Source organism: Microtus oregoni, unplaced genomic scaffold (genome assembly GCF_018167655.1).
Source record: "Microtus oregoni isolate MIOR12 unplaced genomic scaffold, Mior012 000027F_ref0000203, whole genome shotgun sequence".
NCBI classification, from domain to species: Eukaryota; Metazoa; Chordata; class Mammalia; order Rodentia; family Cricetidae; genus Microtus; species Microtus oregoni.
In genome coordinates this window covers 29,527,359-29,554,971 of record NW_024543086.1, presented here as the reverse complement: position 1 = coordinate 29,554,971, position 27,613 = coordinate 29,527,359, and the positions used below count along the sequence as shown (strand labels likewise).

Sequence of the window (27,613 nt, the reverse complement as noted above, 5' to 3'; positions counted from 1 at the left end):
TGCAAGCTAGCATAAAGTCCACTGAATTTTCCACCATTTGCTTCTCTCTGCTCCCCTTCAACACACACACACACACACACACACACACACACATACACACCGCCTTGGCAGTTTGATCCCCAATAAACCTTTCTACCCACTGAGGGATCTAGTCTGGTAACTCTGCAGCACCTTAGGCTACAGAACTCACTGAGGAGCTGAAAGGGAAGAGTGTCCTGAAGACCAGGAACAGGGAACTGAAGCCACAAGGCTGACAGAGGGGAGGCCAGCAGGAGTCTGGACCAGTAGCCACCACACGCACACTTTCTCCCGGGACCATGGTGGCTCATGGACATCAGTTGCTGGTGCTTTTACCTATGGGTCGTAGGGTGGTGTGGGTTTCCCTGGCAAAGGCAATCCAGCCAGAGAAGGTCAGGCAGGGTGACCCTGGCTGCTCCTGGATTTACACATCCAAAAGCATGTATCAGCCAGACTTGCTTGCTGCCTGCTGTTACCATCCTTGGCAGTCCCTGGTTCACAGCAAACACAGGGCTGGAGTTAGAGGAACTACGTACCTTTCCCTGCCACTTCCTGACTGCGTGCATAGGAACCGGGCATGAGCTTGTGGAATTTTTTTCCTGAGTGGAATTCTTACTCTACGTTCTACTTTACCAAGATAAGTATAATATTACAAGTGACTCCCATATTTAATTCAGACAAAACTGCTGTTAGTTGAACCACATCTTGATGTCTGAAGTGTCACCTGAAGTGATAAGTGAACCTTCTAAACTTTAGAACCTAATGGCTTTCTTGTGATGTATTCATTGAATTCCTAATTGTTAGTAAAGAATCTAGACAAAGAAACCACAGAGAAGAAAGTCTTAAAAAATGCCATTTTAATCCCCTCACTGAAAAGGCTTCTCTCAATCAGATTGTAACAAAATCCACAGCTTATTCCAAAAGAAAAATTTAATACAAGAGATTTTAGAAAATTAAACATATTTGTTTAAAAATTCTATTGTGTAAACCTTAACATAAGAGGGGAGTTGGAGTTGGGGTACCACATGCTCAGGCTTCTGGGCTCCAGACAGGGCTGCAGCAGCCAGAGAACCTCTCTGGGGTGGATGGGGATGGCAAACCAGACCCTCACTCCCCTAGAGGTCCCAGCTCTTGGGTGTTCTTCCCAGATGCTCAGCAACCCTACGGGCTCCTGTGCAACCCACTGTCATGTGTCCTGTGTCCCAATTCTTCCTGGGGCTTCCCAATCCATCCTACTGATGACAAGAACCTCCATGTGGTCAAGCGGTCTCCCCTGACGGAGTGGAGTTGAGTGGGTTGCGGATGTCAGCTGAAACACGCAGTGAGCAGTGTCTACAAGACGGGAGATGGTCGTGGTGAGAAGTGAACCCGAGCCTTGACCCAGCGTCCACTGCAGTCTGCAGAGTGCATTCCACTCCCCTGCCCACTGCCTACACTTTCCTTCAGAACCATAATGGAGACTACGTCAGAGCAACAGAGAGCCAAACATTTGGCACAGAAACATTAGATAAAATATACAGTGCTACAGTTGTGCAAAGTTAGCGCAGAACCAACTGAAACAGCAAACAATTAACACTAGCTTTAATGAAATAATGCACAATATTTTGAAGAATGTCCATTACAATAGACCTTGTTCATGAGGAGGTACCTGCCTTCTGGCCACAGCGCCCCCGACCAGGAGGCAGCTCTGCAGTGGGTGGCATTGTCCCTAGTGGGAGTGTTGAACATCAGGTCTTATTGCCATGGGCACGAGGCTGCTCCTCCTTGCATGCCTCCCAGCCAGTGTAGCTGCGCAGGAACAAGGCAATATGGCTGGACTGCTCCTGGGTCATCCTGGTGACTGAAGATCTGAGCTTCTAAGTCCTCAGCAGGGCACAGTTGGGTGGGTGTATGCAAGTGAAGGGTGCCAAAGGGATGGAGTCTGGTGGTAGACCTGCGAGACCAGGGCCCAGCCTCTCCTTAGGGGCCAGTTATATTAACACAACAGCTGTGTCTTACACAGATGGAGCTGCTGTAGATGGCACAGGAGCCGAGGCCTGGAACACTGTGACTTGGGCCTCAGGACACATGAACTGTTCTAAGAACGAAGTTTTAGCAGCCACAAGGATGCCAAGGCCACAGCCAGGCTCAGGGTTGGGAAACAGTCTCCTGAAGAGGTGGCATTGTGTCAGACCCACTGGGTGGCCATGGTCCTACATTCCTCTCTAGACTTTGGGCCTCAGATCTAGGAGCATTGTGGGAACAGCCTTCCATCACCTGAACCCCCTGGTCTGCACTGCTCTGCCCAAGTTCCAGGGGCTTACATGCTCACACTGTGAGGTAATGAGATAGGAACTCTGGAGCCAAGAATAATTTCCAGGTTTCTGTGGGATCAGTCTGAGCAGGTCCGGAGTGTGGTTCAGTGGAGAGCTTTTGTCCAGCACTTGCAAGGCCCCAGTGTCAATCCCCAACAAGGGGAAAAAGGGGTGGGTAAGAGACAGATATCAAGCAACCAAAGTCCCACATGGTCCCTGGAACCATTCTCATATTCACATTATTGCAGAGTTGGGCAAATTTCCCATAATTAATCCTCGAAAGCCAAGGCATCTACTCTTTCTCTCTTGCTCTTTCTTTTTTCTTTCTTCCTTCCTTCCTTTCTTTCTTTCTTTTTCCATTCCTTCCTTTCTTTTTCCCTCCCTTCTTCCCTCCCTCTGCTTTAACTGCAGGTGCTGAATGTGAAAGATAGTTCTGTATGCCATCTGTGTCTGCACTGAGAGAACAGACTCTTAGTGATGTGTTGGGGCCAGGTCTGCTGCTTGGAACTATAGGCTGTGGAGATGTGGGAGGTGTCAGGATCCTTTCTTTACAGAACATGACAGAATACGAAGTGTCCATCTGAGTCTCCAAGCTCAGGTGGGCTTAGGGCTACTAGAGTCTCACAGAATCTTTTTTTGGCCGCTGGGTCCATCTGCCCGCCCTACATTCTGGGTGTGGTGTTTGTGTGGAGTCTGGTCTCTTAGGCAGACAAGAGAAGAACCACGTTGACTTTCTAGGGCTGAGAATCTTTTGGATCCTCCACTCCCAGCAAGCTGAAGATGGTTTCCCTGCTTCCCACAACTCCTACTCCCAGTCATGAGGGAGGAAAGGTGTGTTCTGCCTCCTTTGGGCACAGCCCACCTAGCCCAAGGTGCCCTTCAGAATTGGAGCTGTTTAGGTCTGTCTCCCTGTACTCTGAAGTTCCCTCTTGCCTCTAGGGGACTTTCGCTAAGCTTTCCTCGGGCTAGAAAGCCCCTACTTCCTCAGACTCCTTGCCAAGGTCTAGCTTTGAGCTGAAGCCCTTCTAGGACCACATTCAGGCTGTTTCTGCTGTCGCCCCCCTACGCAGATGCCACTGGGAACTCCTTGGCAGGCAGGGACGCACATATTGCTTGGTACATGGTTCCTTTTGTAAGCTTTTTTTCCAAGCTGTCCCAAGACACCAAGGAGGTTTTGCGCTAGGGAGACAGTGGGTCCTGAGAAGCAGACAGACCCGGGCTTGGGGGCAGAGGAAGGCAGAGTTGCCAAGTAGCTGGTTCTTATTCTACTCCATGCCTGAGAGCCTTGGCCTCTAGGATGGTGCCCTGAGATGAGAGCAATAGAAGAACATCACCTTGGGGGACACAGAATTCTGCTCCCACTGAGACACATTAGGGGACAGAGTGTGCTAAACAACCTCAGAGGACAATCATTCTCCGCTCTGTTCTGGCAGTGGGTCTGAGACACTGTAGTGCTTACTGGGTTTCCACAGTAATACCCAGAGCCAAATCTCCGGGGACCTGAGGTCACAACCACCAATCTAGGGCCAGGGATGTTCTCCTCAGGGTCTCCAGGCTGCCAATGGCTGGACTGGATGGTGAAATCCCTCAGGTCCACCTAGCTACCCTTGCTGGAGCAGCCTTAGGTGTCTTGCACAGACGGTGCTTCCTGGAGCCAGCACAAGGAGAGAAGAAGTTCTTCAAAGACCAAAGTCACCGCCAATGCCTCTGTTAGGCAACTAGAGGACTATTCCTGGAGAGATCCCATCCATACCAGCCATGGGGCAGTGCTGTTGGTGTCTAATCACCATGGCGGACAGAGGAACAGGGAGGAGGAGTCCCATTCACAGGCTGCAGCAGGCAGTTGCATCAAGAGGAAATCCAAGAGCATAACAGTCATTCTAGCTCCCAGGCGGGAACACGTCATAAGTGGCATCTGAAGGATCCTTCTGCCCATGTGCATCTCAACCAGGGGTCCTGGCACCCACCGACCTGCTGGCAGAACTGGAGGAGGTGACAACCATCCTTGGCACCCTGAGGGGTATAGTAACAGTATCCCCATCTTTTCGGTCCAGTAAGCAATACCTTGCTCTAAGGACAGGGAGCCAGCAGCTAAAACTGACGAGTTTAATTGGGTGGCAGCAAGAAGAGCATGTTCTCTGTGGGAACATGGTCATCCTGCCAAGGTGTCGAGGGCCAGCTGCCATGGCTAGGTTGAGCACAAAGTGACTGGGGTCTGGGTTCCACTGAGGTCAGAGGTCACCACTCTGAGGCTCCACATTGCGCATCTCCCTGGGGTGGCCTCGGGACAGCTTAGGGAAGCGGGAAGCTACTTTGGGCCTGCTGTTCTTGTTCAGTGGTTCTCCAGGCGGGGCGATATCCCTGCAAGACAGGAGGAGACTCAGTTGAAGTAAATGTTGAAATGCAAATGACAAAGGCAGGGACAGGAGGGACATGTGAGACCAGCAGAGGTCACACAGAGACAGGAGAGTGTCTGTCTGGCCAGCTCCAACTGGTCAGTGTAGCTTGAAGAAATAAAATATCCATGTTGCTGTGTAAGCTGCCCCCTAACAGAGTGTGTCTGAGCTAGCTTTAGGGCAGCATGAGGAACCTGTTTTGAGGCTGGAGGTCAGCTCAGCAGCCAGGAACTCTGCCATGCTTCCTTACATCTCCCAGGGAAGCCCCATCCAGAGCCAAAGAGAAAATGCTGCCCAAATCTGAGCACCCAGGGTTGTAACAGATGTGCAGCCAGATGTGCAACAGGGACCTCTGCTGGTGTTCATCCAAGAGGAGAGACAAGGCACGTGCCAGTGTCTGATGACCAAGGCATGGCTCACAGCCCTGTGGGGATGCTGCTGTGTGGCACAAATAAGCCCAGAGCTCAGGCCACAGGTGTGAGCACAGGTGTGAGCACAGCGGACCCTGAGCCTTTAGACTCGGCCACAGCTCAGGACGCCCCTGAGCCCCCCTTGAAAAGAAGAACATAGTGGGACACAGCCTCCAAGCCTTTGCGTGTGTTTTTCCTTTCCAGTCCTATAGGGTCTCATGCTAGCCATCAACCTTCTGCACCCCAGGACAGCCCACAGCCTGCGTCCCTGACCTGGACAAATGGTGGCTACCACTTAAAGCAGAGTGGGGGCGGATGACCTACTGTGTACAGAAAATCACGGGGAAAACCCCTTGCAGTCTCAAGCCTGCTCTGAGTGGATCGTGGGCTCTGTCCTCTTCAGCTGCACCTTCACAAGCAGAGAAAGAGCCTTTTTCTGTAGATGATGAGGAGGAGGCAGAGGCCACTGACACTGTGCACACGGCAGGGCATGTCGAGATGAGGGGGACAGGCCAAGACGAAGGTGGTGGCAGCTCCAGCTCTTCCTGGCAGAGGGATCTTGTGTGTCCCGGGCATTCATGTAGCCTCCTTACTTTCCACTGGCACTTCCTGTGGTTCCTCAAGTGCACCCCAAGGTTGACTTCTCATGGCAGTACTGGCTGGGTCTGCAGCCTCAGTCTGCACAACCTCTCAGCCTCCTTCAGACCACGCATGCCACCAAGCCTGGAGGATTTCTTGTTTAGCATGCTAGCATACAGCAGATATAGCTCTCCTGGGGGATGACTGTCCCCAGTCACCTCCTATTGGTGGTATGCACATGGTGTTGGCTATGGTGAGCAGCTGTTAACAGACTGAGTGATCCGCAGAGCAACAATCACATCAACCAGGCCCTGCCTCCAGATTCCTCTCTAGAGAGGCTCGCAGGCCTCGTATATACTGCCTATATGGGTAGTGCCTGGCAGCAGGTCTCCACCTGCCAGCTTGGGAAGGGGTATGAGAGGGGGACCCTAAAGTCCACATGCTATTCTACTGCCAGTGAGGGAAGAGGGCCTCATCTCACTCAGATCCCAGTGCTGTCCCAGAGAGCACAGTCTTGAAATGACTCCCGGGAGCAGGGAAGACTGCACTCAAGAGCAGGGGGACTAAGCAATGGTCATTGTGACACAGGCCACCGTGGACTTCCAACACGATTGTAGTAGGTGTCTCCAGACATCATTAGAGCTGCACGAGGCAGGAGACCCACTTCCTTCCTGGGGTCGGTGAGGACAGTCGGCTATGAGGTGTCCAAGATGACTCTGAGGCCTTGCTTCTGTGAGAACATACTGAGCCCTGCCCTTCATCTTGTGGAATCACTGGATGTTACCCTTCCCTAAGCCACATGGGGAAGACCGGAGGCCCCAGAGCTCACAACAGGCTCTGACAGGCTTTGTCCGAGACAAGGTCTCGCTGTGTAGTCCTGGCTATCAGGAACTCACTATGTAGATCAGACTGGTTCCAAACACACAGAGCCACCTGCCGAGTCCGTGGTCACCATACCCAGCAGCAGCTGATCTTTGAAGGCAGCTCTGCCCTCGTTCTGCACAGGTCTGTGCTGACAAACATGCAGGCAGCATAGCTACCACTCAGGCAATGTGTGCACACCAGGACACCTAACCCACCCTACCCTCTTCTAGGTCAAGGGCATAGAGATTAGCGTCACCTGTCTGATTTTACAACCTATTTACAACTCTGAGAAGGTGTCTCAAAGTCTTAAGCCACTGTGGATTCCAGCAGAGCCACATCCTACAGTAGGATCCCATAAGCAGGAGAAATCATCTCATGGGAATCAGACCTCCTTAGGGCCACCTTTGTAGAACCAGAATCAAGTAGTGATCAACACACCACACCTTGCCTAGGACTGCTTCACAATGCAGGATTTCTCCTGTGCCCAAGCTTAAATACTTCACATCAGTATCCCAGCAACCGTCAATGCTTACAAATGGCAATTTTGGTTAAAATTGCTTCCTGCCTTTTAATCATTACTTTCTTTTCTTCCTTTGAAATGAGTGGCCAGGCCTCACATCTTCAAACTCCCAGAGCAGGGGCTCTGTTATAAACTGAGACAGAGTGGATCAGTCCTTCATCCAACCCACCAATGCATTCAGGGACGTAGCACAAGGACAGGGCATTTGCCTAATATTTGCAATGCCCATTTCCAGCATCCCTTCTGCAATGTAGAGCTGCTGGGGTCCCAGAGTTGCTAGCTAATGAAAATGGGGCCTGGCACCCCACCAACATGAATTTCCCAGCTCAGCTCTGGCCCCCTTGGGGCTTGCAACTTCTCCACCTGCTGAATTTATCACCAGTTTGGCCAAGACACCTCAGCCCAGGCATGAGAATTCCTTTCTCTGTGGAGTGATATAAGAGTCCTGGAGAAGCCGGCTGTGGAGGAGGGAGTGCTGAGGGAAAGAGAGATCATGGGTTCACATCATTTCAGCAGATCAAGCATGCTGTCACCTGGTTTTGCTTCTGTCTTCCCAGAGCAGGCCTGGCTTTAAAACATGTGTCCCTGAACCGTCCCAGCGACAGACGTGATGACTGCTATGGCTGAGTTCCTGTTGGCGTCCAGGCACAGCTGAAACTGCCTCTGCTTCAGCAGCAAACCATCTACACTCAATGCCCTGCAGCTTGCCCCATGCCCTAAGTGTGGTAGAAGAGATGCTGGACTCAGTCATATGCATGCAACCACAGCTCTGCTGTCACGATGGGCAACATCTCAACTTCCTTGGGCCTTGAGATCTCCTTTAATGAAGACACTTAGCTTTCCTGGGTTTGGTGGCATGGCGCCCAGAGGTGTCTAGTCAGGACCGTACAATAAAGAGGACATCAGTGCCTTTAAGGATGCAGTGTAAGGGCAGAGCACTTGCCTAATGTGTGCAATGCCCTAGACCCCATTTCAAGCACTGTAGAAACCAAACCAGAACCAGAGCAGTAGCCAAAATAAAAAACACTCAGCCTGGTGCCTAGCTCACATGGGTCACTCTGGGCTGCTCCTGTCTGGCAGGTATAGATGCCATCATCCACTCTCTAGCACCAGAGTGCCACCAGAGGGCAGGCCACACCAAGGCCCCACCCAGATGGCAGGCACACAGCCAGGCCACCTGTCTGCCCATGTAGCAGCTTCTATTCTCACTGGCAGGGAGGCAGAGGATGCTCTAGACGGGAAGATCCTATGAACATTATGTCTTCCCCCCAATACCTCCTGATGTCCCCAAGGGTAGCCACTAGTCCTTTCCTTCACGCCACTCTCTCCTCAATGACCCTACCTTGCTCATGTGCCAGGTACCACTTGTTTATACCTTATGCAGGCATCTGTCCCCAGGTTCCCGATCCAATCTGCAAGAATGTCCAGAGGCTTCACAAAGCCCATCTCTTGCTCCTGAGTGTTTACAAGACATTTATTTACTAACTCATAACCCTGTGCTTCTAATTCCACACACCAGCAATGTCACCATGCACACTCCCTCATCTCCATAGCTGCCTGGTTCCACCCCACCCCCCATGCTCAAACTCCTCCCCAGTGTTCCTAGCCCATCCCATTCCCTAGACCACAGGTTTACTGGAACCTGCTGTCCTTGCATGGGCACCTCCCCTCACTATGCAGCCATTCTGCTGTCTCCAGAAGGTTGAATACTCTCAGCCCAGGGCCTTGAATTGCTCCAGCAGCACCAGCATCTGCTTGGAATACGTCAGGCTCACACCCCGCACCTGGTGGAGAGCAGGAGGTACTCTGGGCTGTGTTCCTGGCTGGCCTGGGCTACTACACTGACAGGCCCCAGGTAAGCTGACTGAGCTTGGTCCTCCTCTGAGTGCTGGGACTAATTTGAACCCTTTGATTTCCTAATCGCATATGTGTGAAGTTTTCCTTTTTTAGCAGGGAAGGTAGCTGCTTAAACATCTCTAATTTTCTCATCATGTTTTGTTCATTTTTTTAGTCAAAACAACAGTTTGAATCACAGCAGTCCTGTGGATAATGGGAAATAAAGATTTCTCCTCTTGTTCGTGGTAATTATTTATAATTATCAATAGATCAATCTAGTATTTCTATTCTCCTCACAGTATCCTTCATGGGTTGAGCACAGGGTGGGAAGGTAACAGGGTTTTCATGATTAGAGCACCAATCTATCACCCCACCACACGGTCATGTCACAGGTGCAAACAGAAGGCCACAAGTGCAGCTCAAAGACAGACTGAGGACATCAACCCAGCATGGCCTCATTGTTTCCCATCTATTTCATGCACTGAGACTTAGGGGTTGGCCCTCCAAATCACAGACCTGAGGGAGGTCTACATCAGCCCCTTCAATGTCAATCGGTAACTAGCCCAGATTGATACCTGAGGGCTCCCTCCCTACTCACCACGGGCCACCATTCAGAGGCTGCCCTACATGGACTGTAGCTCCCCCTTTCCCAGCCCACACTCCCATGGCTGCATTTCATTCTTTAATGGCAGGGAGGGCTCCCCAGGACCAGGACCTGAGTCGTGGTGAGTTTTACAGCCATAAAGCACAGGCCTGCAGCTGCCTGCTGTGTGGACACAATCAAGTCACTCCTCCATTTTCCTGCCCCTGTAGAGGGGGACTGATGACTGTGTTGAGACCATTCCTATGATACAACGTTTCCATATGTAAGTTGAATCAAGACCCCTATGTGAAACTCGGCCTCTTGGGTAAAAGTAAGAGGGGAAGCAAGTGACTAAAGGTGACAGAAGGTCCATGGCCTCCCTTGTCTTGTCCTTTCCAGCGAGCTGCTGTCCCTCAGACTCCTAGCTCAGTATTAGGAGGTGCCATCAGAAGCCAGGGCCTCCAAGCCACCATCAGCTTCCTGACCTCATGGGCTGAGAGCTCTGCAGTAGTAACAGCTGAAGCCCAAGCCTGTCCTTTACTGTGACTGACTTTACCACTCAGGCTGTAGGCATCTCTGTGGAGCTTCGAGACATCTTATCTTGCTGGGGACAACGACTCTGCCAGGGATGGCAATCCAGGCCGTATGGGCATTCTGCATATGCCAGGAGGTTCAGCAGGAGCAGAATACAGTTCAAGGGTATCCCAAGTCCCTCATACAACTTGTAAGAAATGATCCCTGGACCCTGAGCCCCAGTACCCCCTTTCTCCCACTACACCCCTGCTCAACCTGTGAGTTAGTGTGAGCTGACCCCTCCCTCCACGACTTTGCCCTAGATGTGACCCAGCGAAAGCCCTCTGGGGCCCCACTAGAGACCAGCCGAGTACAGGGCTCCTAGACTGTCATCTGAAGCAGAAGCAGTGCTAGAACTCTGGGCCACTGAGGCCTACAGCTGGTGTTTTCCACATAGCAGTAACACGGCAGGAGACGCTGGTCGCCCAGCGACATGATGCTCCCACAGTCACCCCGCCCGGACCCCAGAGAGGACAGCTGCCATCAGAGCGGTGGCACTGCGGAGACGAGCCAGCTCAGCCACCTCTGCCACCACACCTCTGCCACCACAGCCATTCTGCCACTGTTTTTAACTAACCCTAAACTGGAAGGAGGGCACTGTGCCAAAAATAACCTAATCTTTTTCCCTTTCTCCAAACTGAATTTTCTGAGACTCCAATGTTTAAAAATAAAAGTCACAAAGTAGGGCAGGCAATTGTAGTAATATCTATGCTGCCAACTGTATCCTTTGGGGACTAACGTGAGACTTTGAACACCAAAGCAAAGCTGTGACTGCAGTCAGAACAGCGCTGCTGTGAAGCCACACCCATGGGGGCATTTCTTTCAGTCCTCTCTAGCCTGTGAGGTCTTTGTGACTGAGAGCCAGGCCACCGGTTATGAGGATCCAGCCTCTGGTCACAAGGCCGTGTGACTGAGAGCCAGGCCGCAGGTTATGAGGATCCAGCCTCTGGTCACAGGGCCGTGTGACTGAGAGCCAGGCCGCCGGTTATGAGGATCCAGCCTCTGGTCACAGGGCCATGTGAGGTCTTTGTGACTGAGAGCCAGGCCACCGGCTATGAGGATCCAGCCTCTGGTCACAGGGCCGTGGGGCTCAGTCTTACACTTTCTGCGCTGATTTGGCTGCAAAGCACTGTGGCAGGCAACCCACCACTGCAGCTTGGCTTTTCCACCATAAGGAAACCCGCCCTCTGTGCTGAGCCTCTCACTCAGGAGAAAGAAGACTTCCCCTCTGCTGCCATGGCTCTGGGCTCAGCCATGGGGGCGCATCATGTGAACACTGCCACAGCCAAGGCCTTTCAGGTCAAAATAAAGGATGTGGCCAAGGCATGGACACACATGGAGAACTCTGTGGGCCTAGTGAACTGTGCAATGCTCGTTGTGCCCCTACCATCTCAGAATGCCACACACTCTGCCCTGTTACTAAGAGCCCAGGAATGACCTGTGCACACTTCCGCTAGTGACACCATTGCAGCTACTGTGCAGCTCAGACTCAGCATGCCAGCTGCCAGCATTGTCCGCAGAAGGGACAACAGAGGAATGGAGCCTGCAAAGGGGCAAGTCTGAGATCACCAGGTCAGTGACACAGCCTCGGGTCAAACACAGCCTGCTGTCCTCCGTCACCACAGATGCCACCACTGAGCCACTGAGAGGAAAAGGTCCCAAACAACATTTGTGCCAAGTGGCAGCATCACAACTGCTTCCTGCCGTGTCAGTAGATTCCTAAGCTGCCTTCCCAGATCAAGCGGGCAAGAAAACATCCGCAGCCTGTCACAGCAAGTCCCCGAGTGTAAACAGGAGGAATCCAAACAGCTCTGCTCTTCCTCCGCAGGCGGATGGTGGACTTCAATGTTCTAGGGTCATCTAGCACACCCCAGCATATTAGACAAGGGACATGAAAGGGCTGTGGCTCCCAAGCAAGCCAGCTAGGAGCAGCAGGTCCGGTGGTGCAGTGGAGAGCAGATATTTGAGGCCATGCCCCATAAGGATGCCAGATCCCGAGTTCCTCGTTGCATCTTCTTCAGCCCCATTTTCCAGCCCTTTCTGAAACCTGTGCTTCAAGTGAGCTCCAAAGTGGGGGCTTGGGCAGAACTTGAAGGGGCTGCAGCAGACCCGTCTTGAACCCAGAGAGTTCCCACAGGAGACGGAAAGCAGACACGTGCCCTCACCAGAGGACCCATAACAGAGACCCTGAACTTCACAACGGAGAGCTGGCAATGGGAGCATGAAATCCCTCTGACCTGGTCAGCTCCACTCCTGCCCCTAGCCGAACGCTGGATGTGTGCAATCTCATTTTTAGTCTCATTCCTGGTTTCATTCTTTCTCACCTGGAGAAGGAATAACAACACAGACACTAAAGGGGACACGTGGGTCTCGATGACTCAATGGAAAGAAGGCTAACCTAGCTCAGGGAATCTGGCAGGACAAAGAACCCATTGTTTTCAACACCTGTCTCTCTTCTGACCATGGTCTGCAGACAGCTTTACAAGACCAGCAAGTCTAGCCCTCAGCCTGCTCAGAGTCTCTTAACATATGGTAACATGGCACCATGGCCAAAGGGTTGCGTTTCTGTATACACTGCTCACTGTAGAATGAGGCCTCCCATGTCTAGCAGCTGGGTAAGGCCCTGCCCAACAGAAGGCTGGGCCTGATCCCTTGGAGCATCCTTGCTTCCTCCGTGTTGACCTTGAGAGCTGGCTTGGGATGCTCTCGCACTGATGGAGTGGCAGGGATGCCACCACAGCTGTGCCATGCCGCCTGCTCCACGGGGCCTCTGCCAACTTGGCAGCCTATGTCGAGGGACAACTTACTATTCCTGATGCTCTGAGATGAGGTGCTAATTTCACAGCTCATTCATACAAAGGAGAAACTTTGGAAATCCTCCCCTCCATCCCTGACAGCTTCTTCCCAGCCTCTCTTCTGCCTGGCTGGTGCTGCACTCCACCCACATCCCTGGAGCCCAACCTTGGTCATCACTACTTTTTGTTCCTCCCTCTTTCTTTGGGGAAAGTCCATCACCTGAGTGACTTTCAAGTTAGCTACTCCTACTAGTGTACTGGGAATCTGTATCCCAATGATGCTCCAAGAAGGAGTCTCCGTGATTTGATAAGTCAGACTTGAAATCCCCCCAACAAGAACCTATTCTTAGGATACCTCAGACTTTTTCATTCACCATTATACGACCTGTGCAGTGAACAGAACTGAGAGAGTAACAGGCAAGAGTACCCCCAGACACAGAGGACTCCAGCTAATCCCACCAGCACCGCTGCAATGCTGCTTATTTTTCTCACCTGGAGAAGGAATAACCACACAAACACCAGGTGGGTCTCATTGACTCCACGGAAAGAAGGGCATCTGGCAGGGCAAAGCACACACTGCTTTCAACAACTGTCTCACGTCTGATCATAGAGCCCACAGGTCTGCAGACAGCTTAACAAGACCCAATGAGTCTACTCCTCAGCCTGCTCAGAGCTTCTCAACATGCTACACCTACTTCCTAGTGAGGCTACGAGCACACCAGAAGCATGCTTCTAGAACACACTTCTTACAGCTCCTATCCTGTGGCACATCCTATGCAAATTAGCATAATTAGCTTTATTTCATTTGCAAGCATGCCCGTTGTTTACAGCGCACTCAGCTTCTAGCACAGGGAGGGAGGAAAAGGAGAGAAACACCAGTCTATCCTTGCAACACAGTAGCAGAGGAGGGCTGGGAGAAAGGCTTACAACCTTGGGCTTTGCTCCGTGCCTCTTGACTAAATCTAGATCCAGGACAGAGGCAGCCTCCTGCCCCAGGTCACACAGGAGCTACCTGGGCAGACAATGGAGACTGGGATGCTGTGGAAGGTCAGAGTTTAACAAAGCAAGGCACGACCCTCTCAATGCTATTAAAGTTACACTTATTTTTAAACCCTCTCCAGAGCTCGGCATTGAAGAGAATTGTGGCACCTAGAAGGCTCCTGATCATCTGCCACAGCAGCTTAGGATAGCAGGTTCTGTGTTGTGCACATCAGTAACCCCTTCTGAGACAAAAAGCCTCAGTGTGGGCTCAAGTGGGCCCTGGCAGAGAGAAGGCAGCCCACTGTGACCCTGGGCGAAACTTAATTGCTCTCTGGGAGAGCATGGATTTCTCAATTCAGCAGAAGCTATATTTAACAACATCTGGAGTAAAAGTAATGGTGAGTGGGGGAGAAACGGGGACCACACCCCTGCTGAACTCTGTGCTGAGACCTACTTCACCCTGTCTCCCTCACCTATCCCACCAGGGGCATGGCAGCTCCCAAGGGGCGAGTTCCTCTATAAAGAAATGTTTTAGTAACGTGTTAAATGACAGCCTAGCAAATCACTGAAACCTTGGGATGTGCTGACCAGTTCCTCAGGGAACTCTTCAAGTCAGCCCTCCCTTCAGTAATGGCACCAACTTTTCCCCAGGGACCTGAGTAAACCTCCCCAGCAGGTTGCAGTCCTGGGACACTGGACCAATAGCTGGAGAGCCTGTGTGGGACCGACCTAGGCTATCTGCATGTGGGGTTTGCTTGTGGGAACCCGAGCAGTGGGATCAGGACCTGTCCCTGGCGCATGAGCTGGTTTATGGGAACCTATTCCCCATGCTGGGTGGAGGAGCTCGACCCTGCCTCAACTTGATGTGCCATGCTTTGTTGACTCCCATGGGAGGCCTGCCCCTTTTTGAACAGAAAGAGAGGAAGGAGGGAAACTGTGGTTGGTATGTAAAATAAATCAAAAATTTAATTAAGAAAACAAGTGCTCGGAGAACACAGACAATGTGGGGCTCCTCAGAGTGGACAGTAGGGGTTGCTATCTTTCTGCTCCCTATCTGGTGTATGCAGGGGAAGTCTGGCATCCCCATGTGCCACACTGGTACAGAGTCCAAAATGGAGAAGAAATGCCCACTTTCCATTGTCCCACCTTATGCCTCAGAGGGGCTGCAGGCCAAAGTGGGGAAGGCACATTCAACCTGCTCTCATTCAAGTCCACTCTCAGATCTGCTCAACAGCCATGAGGTTGGACATGTAACGGCACTGACAACGCAGAGTGTGTGTGGGAGCAGGCACTGTCCCAAGTAGACCAACACTACAGAATCCTGAGGACATAACGGCATATTAAGGGGGGGATTCACCACTCAATTCCTCTCAGGGGTCTGATCTTCCCTGCTCCCTGTCATATCTCCAGGGGGGATAGGCTACTAAAATAGGAAGTAAACACAGATTGGCTCATAGAACAGACAGGCAGGCACACGGCATGAGCAAATGCATGTATCCCAAGTCCATCACCTATGTGGATGGGCTCTGGGAAGAGAGGCCATGGTCCAGAGCCACACCCTCGAGTCTCTGCAGAACTAGGCAGGTCCTGTGAGTGTGTGATACAGTGAGCACATGACACCATGAGCATGTCTGAAACCAGCCAGAGAGTGATGTGTGTAGTGGGGAGACAGGGGTAGCATTAGGAGACAGCAGGATCTGAGGGGTACAGAGTCACTAGTGGTCAAAGCCGAGTGTTGTATGGCAGGGGGCAGGGCAAGAGCAATTCTATGTTCAAGAGAAGCCTGAAATCTCAATGTTTTAATCTGATGGAGCTCAATTGTTTTATAGTGGCAACCACGTCACTTCAGAAACAGAAGGAGCAGGTGTGCTCACAGGCTGTAAGTTTCCCAACTGCATCCCCAAACCTAGGTGAGGGCACCATTCTGCCCTGGCTCCCCATGTGGTGGGAGCAGCCCTAAGATCAATTATGCCTCCTCTCTGGCTGTACACGTTATAAAATAGTCTATACGTGTAATCATATCACTATAATCTAACTGTTACAAAACCTTGTGGGGTCGGCATTTTAACGGCACCTTCATACAATTCCACCAGGACATCAAGAGCCTAGAAGACGATGAGAAAAGGCAGGTGCAGCATGAGGCTGGCCCATCTGACTGTGACAGTGTCTCGGAAATGCATCCTGAATATTCACTCACTTGACATGAAAATAAGACAAAGTGTCTGAAAGACCCAAGGGACAGCTGCAGAGATTTAGTAACAATAATGCTTTGAGGGTTTATTTCATTAATTAGAAATACATGCATATGTGCACACGTGTGTTCATATAGTTGTGTGTATGTCTGTGTATGCACATTTGTGTGTGTTTGTGTATGTATATATGTGTGTAGGCTTATCTATGTATGAGTATATGTATATGTGTGTGCATACTTGTCTATGTATTTATCTCTGTGTATATTTATCTGTATGTATATATGTGTGTGTATACTTGCTTGTGTGTCTGTGTGAGTGTATATGTATATGTGTGTATACATGTCTGTGTGTCTGTGTGTTTATACTTAACTGTGAACCTCTGTGTGTGAGACTGTGTGTATATGTGTACACTGCCTGTGTATCTGTATGAATGTGTATAAATATGTGTATATACTTGTCTGTGTGAATGTGCATGTGTGTATACTTGTCTGTATATCTCTGTGTATATGTGTATACTTGTCTGTATATCTCTGTGTGTGTAAAACAGAGAGAGAGAGAGAGACAGAGAGAGAGAGAGAGAGTGTGTGTGTGTGTGTGTGTGTGTGTGTGTGTATACGTGTCTTTGTACATATCTCTAACTGTAACTCTCTCGCTAGGAACTTCATCGGGGATGCTGGTCTCATGGTCCTCAAAGGTCGTGAGGACCTTTGCTAGTATGGCCAAGATCTGGCTGCAGATCACCTCTCTGAACCACCTGCAGCTTTCACCCTGCAGCCTCATCTTGCCCACAAAAGACAGGAGATATAGTTTAATTTGTAATGTCCAGGAAAGCCAAAGGGACACGGATATTTAGTGCTACCCAGAGTCTAGCCCAGTGTTTGGTCAAACTTCCACTCCCTGGTCTCCTGCTGAAATTCCCTTTGCTCTTTAAGCTCACAAAACTGGACCCTGTGCTCTGTGCACTAATCAGGGACAGAAAGCATCTCTCACAGCACCGATTAACACAAACTGCTGAGCCTGCATTCCAGAACTGTTGCACAGAGCAGTACAGTTGTCACAGCCCAGCAGCCTAGCAGTGTTTATTTGACACTGGGACCCTCAGATTCCTTGCCTTCAGTCCTCTTGGGGCTCTACAACAGAAAATAAAGCCCAAATTGCTGGGACTCATAGGGAAAGGTTAATTCCCAACACACCTTACCTGGAGATGTCTGTGAGAGATACTGTGGCCTTCCCGAGTATGAATACCTAGGCCCTGGTGTCCTACTAACTGGATAACAGTAAATAGGGGAAGGCATCTTTCAACACACAGTGCACGAGATGCATGTCTTTTCACAAACCTTGAGACAGCCAGAACCCATAAGCAGTCTTCTCAGCTACAATAGAAGGGCCTTTGCAGGGCAGAAAGTAGCTCTGTCTGGTCAGAAGCTCAGCCTGGAAGTTCTGGCACATCCCACAAACAGTGGAAATCAGCCTGGCTGTAGCATCACTGTGGGAGTGAACGCCTCAGATGCCTTGCTGCATACTGTTTTAAAGAGCCCCAGTGGAAAGAAACTCTAATTTTGTCCCAGCAAATTATCCAGACTCAGACAAGGGCTTCTCAAATGTACCTGCGGGGACCCACAGGCTTTTTCCTATGGCTTCTCACCTGGGATTGCATGAAGAGAGTATATTAGAAACACTATCATCACCTTCAACAGTACCTGGAGACATTGAAAACCATAGGGATAGGGCTTTGTGCCACGATCACTCTAACTGCAAAGACATAAACACCTCAGGCAAGGATGACACTTGGAGCAGAGTGACTGTCACTGATAAGGCACCATCTCAAGCACTGCCCACATACACTAAAGGCACTTGCTGCCACACCTGCTGACCTGAGTTGGACCGCTGGGACCCACATGGTGGAAAGAGAAAAAGCAACTGCAAGTTGTTCTCTGACTTACACACACACACACACACACACACACACACACACACACACACACACTGTGGTACACACACACATTTTTAAAAGGTAATAAAAATTTTAAGTACAGTCCTGGACAGAGACCATCAAGGACGCTCACTCACACAGGTCTCCCAAAGTGCATGGTGGAATTTGCATTTCAGCACCACCGACAGCTCCTAGGTACCACCTGCTCCACAAGCCCCAGACAGAGCTTGGTGTGGTGTCCATTATTCCCCCCAACAGGTACTCACACAAAGAAGGGCACCAGCTGCACCAGGGTCTCTTTCTTGGGGTTGGCAGCAAACTCAGGCACCATTTGGATGACCTTGTTCATGACGCTGCGTAGGTAACTCTGGAGCTGCTTTCGTCGCTCCTCCACGAACTTGGCGTCCTAGGAAGGTAGGTAAGAATGTGCACTCAGTATGCTTATGTCATCAACTCAAAGGGGATCTTGTCCAACACGCACCCATCAGGCAACAACTGTCAGAGGCTGTGGAGTACAGCTCAGTGGTGGAGCACTTGTCTCGTGTGTGCATGGTGCTGGGTTCAATCACTGCTGTGCACAACTGGTCTCCACGGCTTTACGTGTGCTATGGGAAAGACGTCTGGGATGCCATTTTTATCAAGCATAGGAAAGGCAGGTCCAATATCTGTGTACAGTGTGCTCCCACAAATGAGTGAGCGAATGAACAAATGAATGAATGAATCGCTAGGTAAGGCTGTTGTTTCTTGGTGTCACAATATTCTAAGTGTGGCATCAGAGACCAAGGACAGAACAGTGGCTCCGATGGAGTTCACAGGCCACTGGAGGTGACATAAGTGAATCTGGTAACCACATGGTATACACAGTTATTAATCACACTGCTATCCTTTAGAGGACATGCTTCATTTGTGCTAACAGTTTTTCAAAATATGAATCTGTCACTGATTACAAAAGGTTCTATGAACAAAAAAATTTACCATCTCTTCAAAATGTGGCCAAAGCTGTGTGGGACAGCCCGGAAGGCAGGCACAGTGTCCAAGTCAGATGGTCACATGGGGTACACACTCCGAGGCTCCGAGTGTGTGCTCTCACCCAGCCTGTGTCTTGTGGTCTTGGCAGGTAGGACCCCTGCCCAGACAGTGGCCTGCACCTTCACATTCTCCGGGTACTTCTACCTGCATGCCTCTGCCTAGGTGGGCTCTCGATCATGACAAAGAATGTGGGCAGTATGGGTGCCAGTGAAGGCTCCCTCTTTCTGGGCTCAGTGCAGAGAGGAGAAGGCTGTGGGGGAGCAGGGACTCGCAGCTTCACAGTTTGCTGGATCACACAGCAACTGAGGAAGCTGCTGCCTAGAGCAGAGCTCACCCTCACCATCGGACCACAGGAAGGGGCCCTCTCCCCAGGGGCTCAGACTCACTTTGTCCAGTGTGACTGTGTGTTAGATGGTACTGAGGAAGCCTCCTAGTGCCCTGCTCTCCAGCAGAGAACTCCCCATGGAATGGGGTGAGAGAGCACGAGTGGACACAGATGCCTGGTACCAGAAGAGTGACATTTTAAAAGTGCACCCCACATAGAAGAGCGGGCCCTGCAGTAGAGGACATGTGTAGATGCAGATAGTACTGCAGTTTTTCTGAGACTACAGTTTTACAGAGCCCTGTGTGTTCTCTGGCTAGTCTCCTTCAGGAATTGTGTGGGAGGAAGAACCAGAGAGACTCTGCTAGCAGGGTTTCCCTGGTCCTATAAAAGCAGCAAGGTTTTCTTGTCCAAAGCCATGCCACAAGTTGCCACAGCACAACTCCAGTCCCGTGGGTTAGATGGTCACAACCAGCACTGTCCCCAGTCAGTGGCCGAAACCTCCTCAGTCTGGTGGGATCAAGGCAGCAAAGGCTCTTTTGGCCCAAGCTGGAACCACTTGGACTATGCTCACTGGGTCTGGATGCTGGATTCTGCTCCTTGGTTTCCACACTTAACACATCAAGTGATTAGATGTTCATTCCTGACAGGGTTGATGGGAATGGGCCTGGGTTTTAATTTGCATGAGAAACCTCTGAGGCCAGCTTGAAAGGCTCTACAGCAAGAAGATGGGAAAGGTGCTGTCAACCCTGGGGGCAGGGGGTGCTGTGGAGGGCTCTGGGCTTGGACAGGGATAATGGGCACTACAGCCACAGGAGGTTAGAGATGGCAAGTGTCCCACATGGAAGCCAGAGGACACCCCCTGCCAGCAGTCTGGCCTGCCCTTGTGTCACCTGAATAATGAATGTCTCCTTTCACCCAGCTCCTACAGGCAGTCATAACTTGGCAGATAGGGTCTCACCTGGAGGAACCCCCTTTCCTAGTACCATTCATATTGAGAACCAGTACTGAGGAACCCATGCTGTTTTGATTACAGAAAATCAAACTGAGCAGCAACCATTGTCTAGTAGAGAGAGAGAGAGAGAGAGAGAGAGAGAGAGAGAGGGAGAGAAGAGACAGAGAGAGACAGAGCGTGCGCAGGAAAAAGCCTTGGGTGTCCACCTTATTTCTGAGACAGAATTTCTTACCTAGAGCTCTCTGAGTAGGCTGGCTAGCTGGCCAGTACACCCCAGGGATCCTCCTGTCTCTCTCTGCCTCCCCAGTGACGGGATTACAAACATGCGTCATCATGCCTGGTTTTTCTGTTTGTCTGTTGTTGTTTTAAGGCTAAGGTATTTTTCCTTTTACTTGGTGTTTTAATTGAATTCAGACCTCAAGCTTGCATGATAAACACTTTCCAGAATGCACTACCTCCCCAGGGAGCAAGAGCACTCCTCGAGTCTTCCTTGTGTCCCATGCTCCCCATGAGCTGCATCCTTAGGACACAACCAAGGCTGGTGACAAGAATGATGGGAAGAACCAGCCCCAAGTCCTAAACTAAATGGCAGCTTAGCAGAGAAACAGGTCTTTAAGGTGCAATTTCAGACCCTCAACTCAACACAACCTCCAACCTGTAGAGGCAAACTCTCCTGACCTTCTCTCTCTGACAGTCACCTGTATTCAGTTCGCAGAAATCCCACTTCCTCCTTGGCTTAAGCAGAAGCCATGGTATATACATAGAGGGATGCCTATCAGCTCAGTACCAAGGCAGGTTGCCTGGCACCGAGGGATGCCCATCACCTCAGTATCAAGGCAGGCTGCCTGGCACCGAGGGATGCCCATCACCTCAGTACCAAGGCAGGCTGCCTGGCACAGAGGGATGCCCATGACCTCAGTACCAAGGCAGGCTGCCTGGCACAGAGGGATGCCTATCACCTCAGTACCAAGGCAGGCTGCCTGGCTTTTGACCTTGAGCCCTGAACTGCTCCCAACAGCTTTTGCTTTGGTCCTCAGCCTGAATCTCCATACTCCATGGGGACACAGGCAAAAGAGAGACTGCTCACAAGCAATGTGGGAAGGCCATGCCATCCTCTCTGTAAACCGTTGTGGGTTTACTTTATTATGAACAATGGCAAGTTCTCAATAGCTCCTCATCAGTTGTTTCGTCATTCCGGCCTTTTCATTTGAAGAGCTGTGGCTCTACAGGACTGAAGCCAGGGCCGCATGCACACTAGGAAAGGGTTCCGAGCTGCACCCTGGCCCATGGTAACACAGCTGGAGCTGGCTGTGGTGGTGCACTCCTGTTATCCCAGGACCTGGGACGTGGAAGCAGAAGGATCAGGAGTTCAAGGCTAGTCTTGGTTATGCAGCAAGTTTGAGGAATGCCTGTGCTACATGAGACTCTATGTCAAAAACAGGACAATAAAATAAATTAAGGAATAAACAATTATAGCCACTTGATACTTCATTCTTAAATACTTAATTTAACAAATAATTCTAGAAAATTAGGACGTGTTCCTATTTAACCAAACACCATGACTACTGTCAACAAAGAGGATAGGGCTTCTGCAGTGCTGAGGTCCGCATTTCAAGAGCTGCTTCTGGAGCTTTCCTTGCTGTCTGACTTTGTCTTGACACAGGTTCACATTTGTATCCCAGGCTGGCCTTAAACTTGTGATCCTGCTGCCAGGGTTGCAGGTGTGCACCAGCATGCCTGGCTGCTCTTGCAATGTAAGATGCCAAGGCTAGATGTCAGCCAGAAGCCGAAGGGGGCGGTGTGGACAGGGATGTCAGACTTCATGAAGAAGTCAGTCTCCACCATTCTTACCAAAGGTACTGACAGGAGTCCATGGACAAGGCTGGACCCACAGACATGTTTTACATGGACTGAGCAGTGTTTGAAAAGACTAAAGCGGGTGATTTCTTTAAACAAACAAAAGCAGATCCTTAACTTCCCTTTCATCCCAGCAGCCCTGTTTTCTTGTCTTACTCAGTCACCTGCCAACATTGGAGTTCTCCCTCCACCCCAATCACATAGGTCTAGTTCAGCCTTCATCATAAGATGCTCACACAGTGTCCAAGGATAACATGAGCCTTGAAAAAGCATGCTGGTTGAAATAACAAATACATGTAGGAAGGGCAGACTGGTGGCCAGAGAGAGCTGCAAGGAGGCCACAGGCCACAAGAGAATACACAGATCCCAAAAACGGTGGGTGGTGAAGGCCAGGCTGACCAAGAAATAAGCCCTTGAGTCTGGACAGGGAAGCATAGGACAAAAGACCAGTATGTCAGTGAGCTGGTCCTTCAGAGCCTGTGTGTCATCCAGGGTACCTGGGGTGGTATCACAGGCACACGTCACTTCTTAAAGGTCCAAGAAATTGGGGAGCTCTGACTGGGCTCCTGGGGTGGCAGCCAACTTGCAGATTAGAAGGGATGGGGCTGGATGTGAGTCTGGCACATAATCTGCCAGACATCTCTGGGGACCACCTAAGGTCTTTGTCTGGACACCATTGTCAACTGTGGGCAGAGTAAGCAAGGGTGCACACCGCAGTTTTGATGGGAGCATCCATCCCTGCAGAAGAGGTCCATTAGGCACAGCTCTTAATGAGGATGATGCTGTAAGGTGAAGCTTGAATACATGCTTGGGGTCCCCCCCATTACAAGGTAGCTCTGACAGGGGTCTTCGCTATAGGGAAAGCTCCACCCTCCAGCAGTGCCTTCCCCAAGGACAGAAATCGCTGCACTCCCTGGCTCCCTTATGCTCTTATCAAGCACAGCATGGCACCTTCTGAGAGCAGCAGAGAGGCCAGTCCCTGCTGAGAGGCAGCAGCTTCACAAGTGGTAGATCCAAAACAGGCCACTGGCTAGAGAATGTCAGAGCCTTGAGAGAGCCTCCCTGAATGGTCTTCCTGTGCCCATTCTGGTCCCCACCGTGGCACTTAGCCATCTCTGCCTCCTGGCCTCGCATTATTAGACCAGCACCACAGGCAGGTTATGGCCAACACAAGGTGACAGGACTGAGGCTTCATGAGAAGGGAGCTGGATCCTGGGGAGAAGGCCCATTACTCCAGGTGGTGCCCCAAGGCTCCCATGCTATCTACCACACCTATAGTTCACATCTAGAAAGCATGGTGCTAGCATTTGAGACCAGATATGGAAGGCTACAACACTCACTCCAAATCTCCTGAAATGTGTGCAAACATATTTACTTAAAGGAGAATGAAAATCAACACTGCTGAAGACAGCAAGCTGAGCACAGGCTCAGCGGGGATTTGACAAAATTCTTTCCACAGCTGAGCACCCCCATCTTACAGGGAGGACACAGAGGTGCCTGAGACACAACAAGGTCTTCATGGAGCTGGAATTTGAACCAGATCCCCTGACACTCCTAAAGAGAGGTCAAGGGATGTACTGAAGACCTACAGCCAGATGCCCCATAACCTGCAATATGGCTTCTCTCATCACACACATGGAAACTGATGAGTAGGCTGGGAGCATCCTGGTCAGGTTCTGACGGTCCCTGGGTAAATGCTGCCTGGGACAGCAAGAAAAAGGGCATGCTTGAGAGGACACCATAGTCCCCAAAAGCTGAGCTTAATAGCAAACACCATCTGCCTGACTTCTACAGCCACCATGCTGCCCTGCCTTTGCACACACCAGAGTGGACCTGCGGCTCTGCCAAGAACAGAAATAAGAGACCATCTGGCCCTGTGGTTCATACAGGGTGAACCACATACCACAGTTCAAACAATTTCACCTTGTCTGGGCTGTGGTTGAGGAAGGGGATTACAGAGGTCCTGGAAATTTGCTCTACTCAGGGCAAGTTGGATATGGTATGGTAGCCTGTCTGTCTGCAGGCCAGTGTGAAACATCTCTTCTACCCCCCACCTTCAGTAGTTGTCACAGGTTGGGTCCTTGGAGGGGCACAACGATTGAGCCACAGGAAAACATGACTAAAGAGAAAACCGTGGTTGCTGGGGACCAGAGCGAATAGCCTTAAGCCTGCTTTCTTTTCATCTCTGGAGATGCCCCTCTATTCCTGCTGAACCTAAGAGACCAGGAGATCTCTTCAAGACAGGAGGAGAGGTGATAAAAAGCAAGCACAGTAGCTCTTTGGTCCCGAAGAGCTTTTGCATCACTGCAGATGTACACTGGTGGTTGGAACAAGAATGTCCCCATAGGTTCATAGATTTGAATGCTTAGGGAATGGCACTATTGGAAAGGATTAGGAGGTGTGGTCTTGGACGAAGTACATCACTGGGGTAGGCTTTGAGGTTTCAGAAGCTCAAGCTAGGCCCAGCGACTTTCTATTCCTGCTGCTTGTGGATCACGAGAGAACTCTCAGCTCCTTCTCCGGCACCATGTCTGCTTGCATGTAGCCACGCTTCCTGCCATTCTTTTCCTTCCCCACCATGACACTGCTGATGCAGCAGTATAGTCCTGTAAACAGTTTTCACTTCCTACGTACAGCCGTGCTGTCAGAGGCAGGCATACCCCCTCCTGGAATGGGGTAGGCATACGTCAGGCCCAGTTGCCGGAGCATCCGTAATCTTGTCCATGGGGAACACCCCAATTATGGGCCCCTGAACAGAGACAGCATGAGGCTCAAACTCTGAAACATTAGAAGAAATTCTAGCCCTCAATGACTGGGGATCCTGTGTTTGTGGTGAGAAGACTTTTTAAGTTGACAATGACAATCTTATCTCACGTTCATTTGCAGGTTCTGTATAATACCTATTCAAAATCCAGTTGCTTCCTCCATCCCAGAAGTGACCCTAAAACATATATATATATGAGAGAGAGAGAGGCCAAACTAATCTTGAGAAATGATTGAGTGAGAGGATTCATATTTCCCAATTCCAGAACTTACTACACAGCCACAGTGTTCAAGATAGCAGGGAAACAGCAGAGGAATAAATATTTAGATCCATAAAAAAGAACTCAAAGCCCAGAAATAGAGTCTCACATTTATGGTCAGCTGATTTTTCTTTCCATAAAGTTTCAAGAACTCACTAGGAGGAGAGTATCTTCCAGCAAAGGCGCTTGCGCAGCCCTAACACCCACAGTGACTCGCACATTCTCTGCCATTCCATGGACAGAGGCTGCCTCAAATGAATAGCAAACCTGACTCACAGAGCTGAAACTTAGAAACTGTTTAAAAATAAAAACTTCAGGAGTAGGTTTTTTTAACCCTGTTTGGCAAAGCTTCCTCATACATGACATTAAAGAGGAATTCATCAATAGCACAACTGTCTTCTACAAAGGACATCATCAAGAGAGTGAAAGGTAACAGGATGAGGGAGGAGGGGATATCTGTAAATGACGCACACGCCAGCTCTGTGTCTGAGGTAAGCAAACCGCTACCACAGCCAAACACTGTAAAAGGGCAAATGAGTCAACAGACATTTCTTCAAAGACATGCAAACAGTCAAGAAGTACAGGAGACGATGCTGAGTGTCAGTGTCTACGGAGGCACACATGACACAAGGAGGCAGGGCCCCAGGTTCTCCAGTGTGAGCAATCAGCAATATTAGGTGCTGGCGAGCGTATGGAGAAATTATACACACACATGTCAACAAATACACTCGTACGTTACAGGCTTAGAGAATGAAGCAGCCAGCTTGGAAAACAGACTGCTCTTCAAAATGCTAAACACTCTGTTAACACATGCAACAGCCCAAATGCTTGGGCTCCTTCCAAATTAGCATGTTAAAACCTCACCCTCAACAAGCACTGAGCATGCATGCCTGTAACCCTAAAACACGGAGGCAGATGGACAGGAGATGAGAAAATCCTGAATTAAATGGAAACGTAAAGGCCTGACCCTGGAGGCAGTGTTAGGTGAAGCACTTGGAAGATGACTCAACTGTACAGGTGGAGCCCTTCTGAATGGTTAATGGGATCAGTATTCTTGTCAAAGAAACCGGGGAAGCTAGCTGGCCCACTGCTGCAGCTAGGAGAAACTTTCAGAGTGGTATGCCGGTACTGGCAAGAAAGGGTGGCAGTGGTTTCTGGGGTGGGGGGAGATGAGGTATGACTCTAAAAGACGCATTTCCTTCTGGGATGATGAAAATTTTCCAAAAAGGGCCACAGTGATGACTGCACAGTGTAAACACACTGAGAACCCTGGTGTACGTGTGAGCTACAGCCATAGCCATTTAACAGGTGGGCTGGGCAATGGCTGTCAGTCAAGTGCTTGCTGTGGAAGCATGAGGGTCTGAGTTGGAGCTGCAGAGAGATTCCTGGGGCTCACTGGCCAAGTCAGCCTAGCCTACTTGGAGAGTTCCAGATCAGTGACATGTCGCTCCTGAGGAAGGTTGACCCCTAGCTCCCATGTGTGTGCACCCCCTCCACCCCCACACAACAAAAGAAAAAAACCCACCAGGATATGGCCCATGAGCATGGCAGACCACGGTAGAGTTTACTCCTTTTCCTTCTGGGAATGAGGCGAGCAGACAGAAAGGAGGAGAGATCAGAGATGAGGGTTTGCAGGAGCTCTGGAGCCAGCTGTGCCTACAGCCTTCTCTCCACCTGCTACACCACATTCTGAGCTTATGCTTCGTCAATCTGGGGGCTGTCTGCTCAGCTCCTCACTGCAGTTTGCATCCTCTGAGGCAGGTCACAGGACACCTCCTTACCTGCATCGCCTCCATGGAACCTATCCCAGGCTCAGAAGTCTTCCAGTGTTCCACAATGAAGTCAAAGTCTCTCTCCCACCTGGTGGTGCCTAGGTACTGTTCTGTAACTCAGTTTAAAAATAAATACAGCCAGGTTATTTCCTACCTGGCCCCTCCTACCCCACTATTTATCTATCACCTGCTTCACAAAAAGGAATTCAGGAGGAAGAAAAGGGGGAAGACAAGCAGATAGAGGCAGCTCCACACCGCAGTGGTGGTTGGTGGTCCCCAGAGAGGCAAGAACAGTGACCACGAGGTCTGGAAAGGACTGTGGCAGGATCCTACATGGCCCTGGTTAAGTCTATCACCCCTCTTCAGAGGAACAAATTTCAAGCCATGGTACAGAGATACACAGGAGCAAAAGGAAATGCTCTTGCTATTGAGCACACCCCCCTGGAGTTAGGGTGGACACTCACAAGGGCCTCTGTGCTGACTCATCTGTCCTAGTGTCTGTTGGCTACAGCAACCACAAACTCATTACAAACTTAAGGGTACTGACAACATCCTGTGGCTTCCAGTGCTGACTGAGTCCCAGAAGCTGCTGTTAGGTTTCATCATCCATCCAAGTCCTTGGGTGAATGACTTTATGCAGAGAATAACGACTTTGATTTGAATGGAGACGTCCCCACAGGC

The 27,613-nt window shown here is 50.4% G+C and overlaps 1 protein-coding gene across 1 annotated transcript in view; it reads right to left on the bottom strand.

Annotated features, from left to right (window-relative positions):
- Window positions 1–878: 878 nt before the first annotated feature.
- Snx29 (sorting nexin 29) overlaps window positions 879–27,613 on the bottom strand; it is a 412,124-nt gene continuing 385,389 nt past the window's right edge. The window contains exons 20-21 of the mRNA XM_041676439.1: window positions 18,241–18,380; window positions 879–4,673 (exon numbers count right to left, since the gene is read on the bottom strand). Of these exons, the coding sequence (XP_041532373.1) occupies window positions 4,544–4,673; window positions 18,241–18,380 (270 nt within the window). The 3' untranslated portion in view covers window positions 879–4,543. The remainder of the gene's footprint in view (window positions 4,674–18,240; window positions 18,381–27,613) is intronic.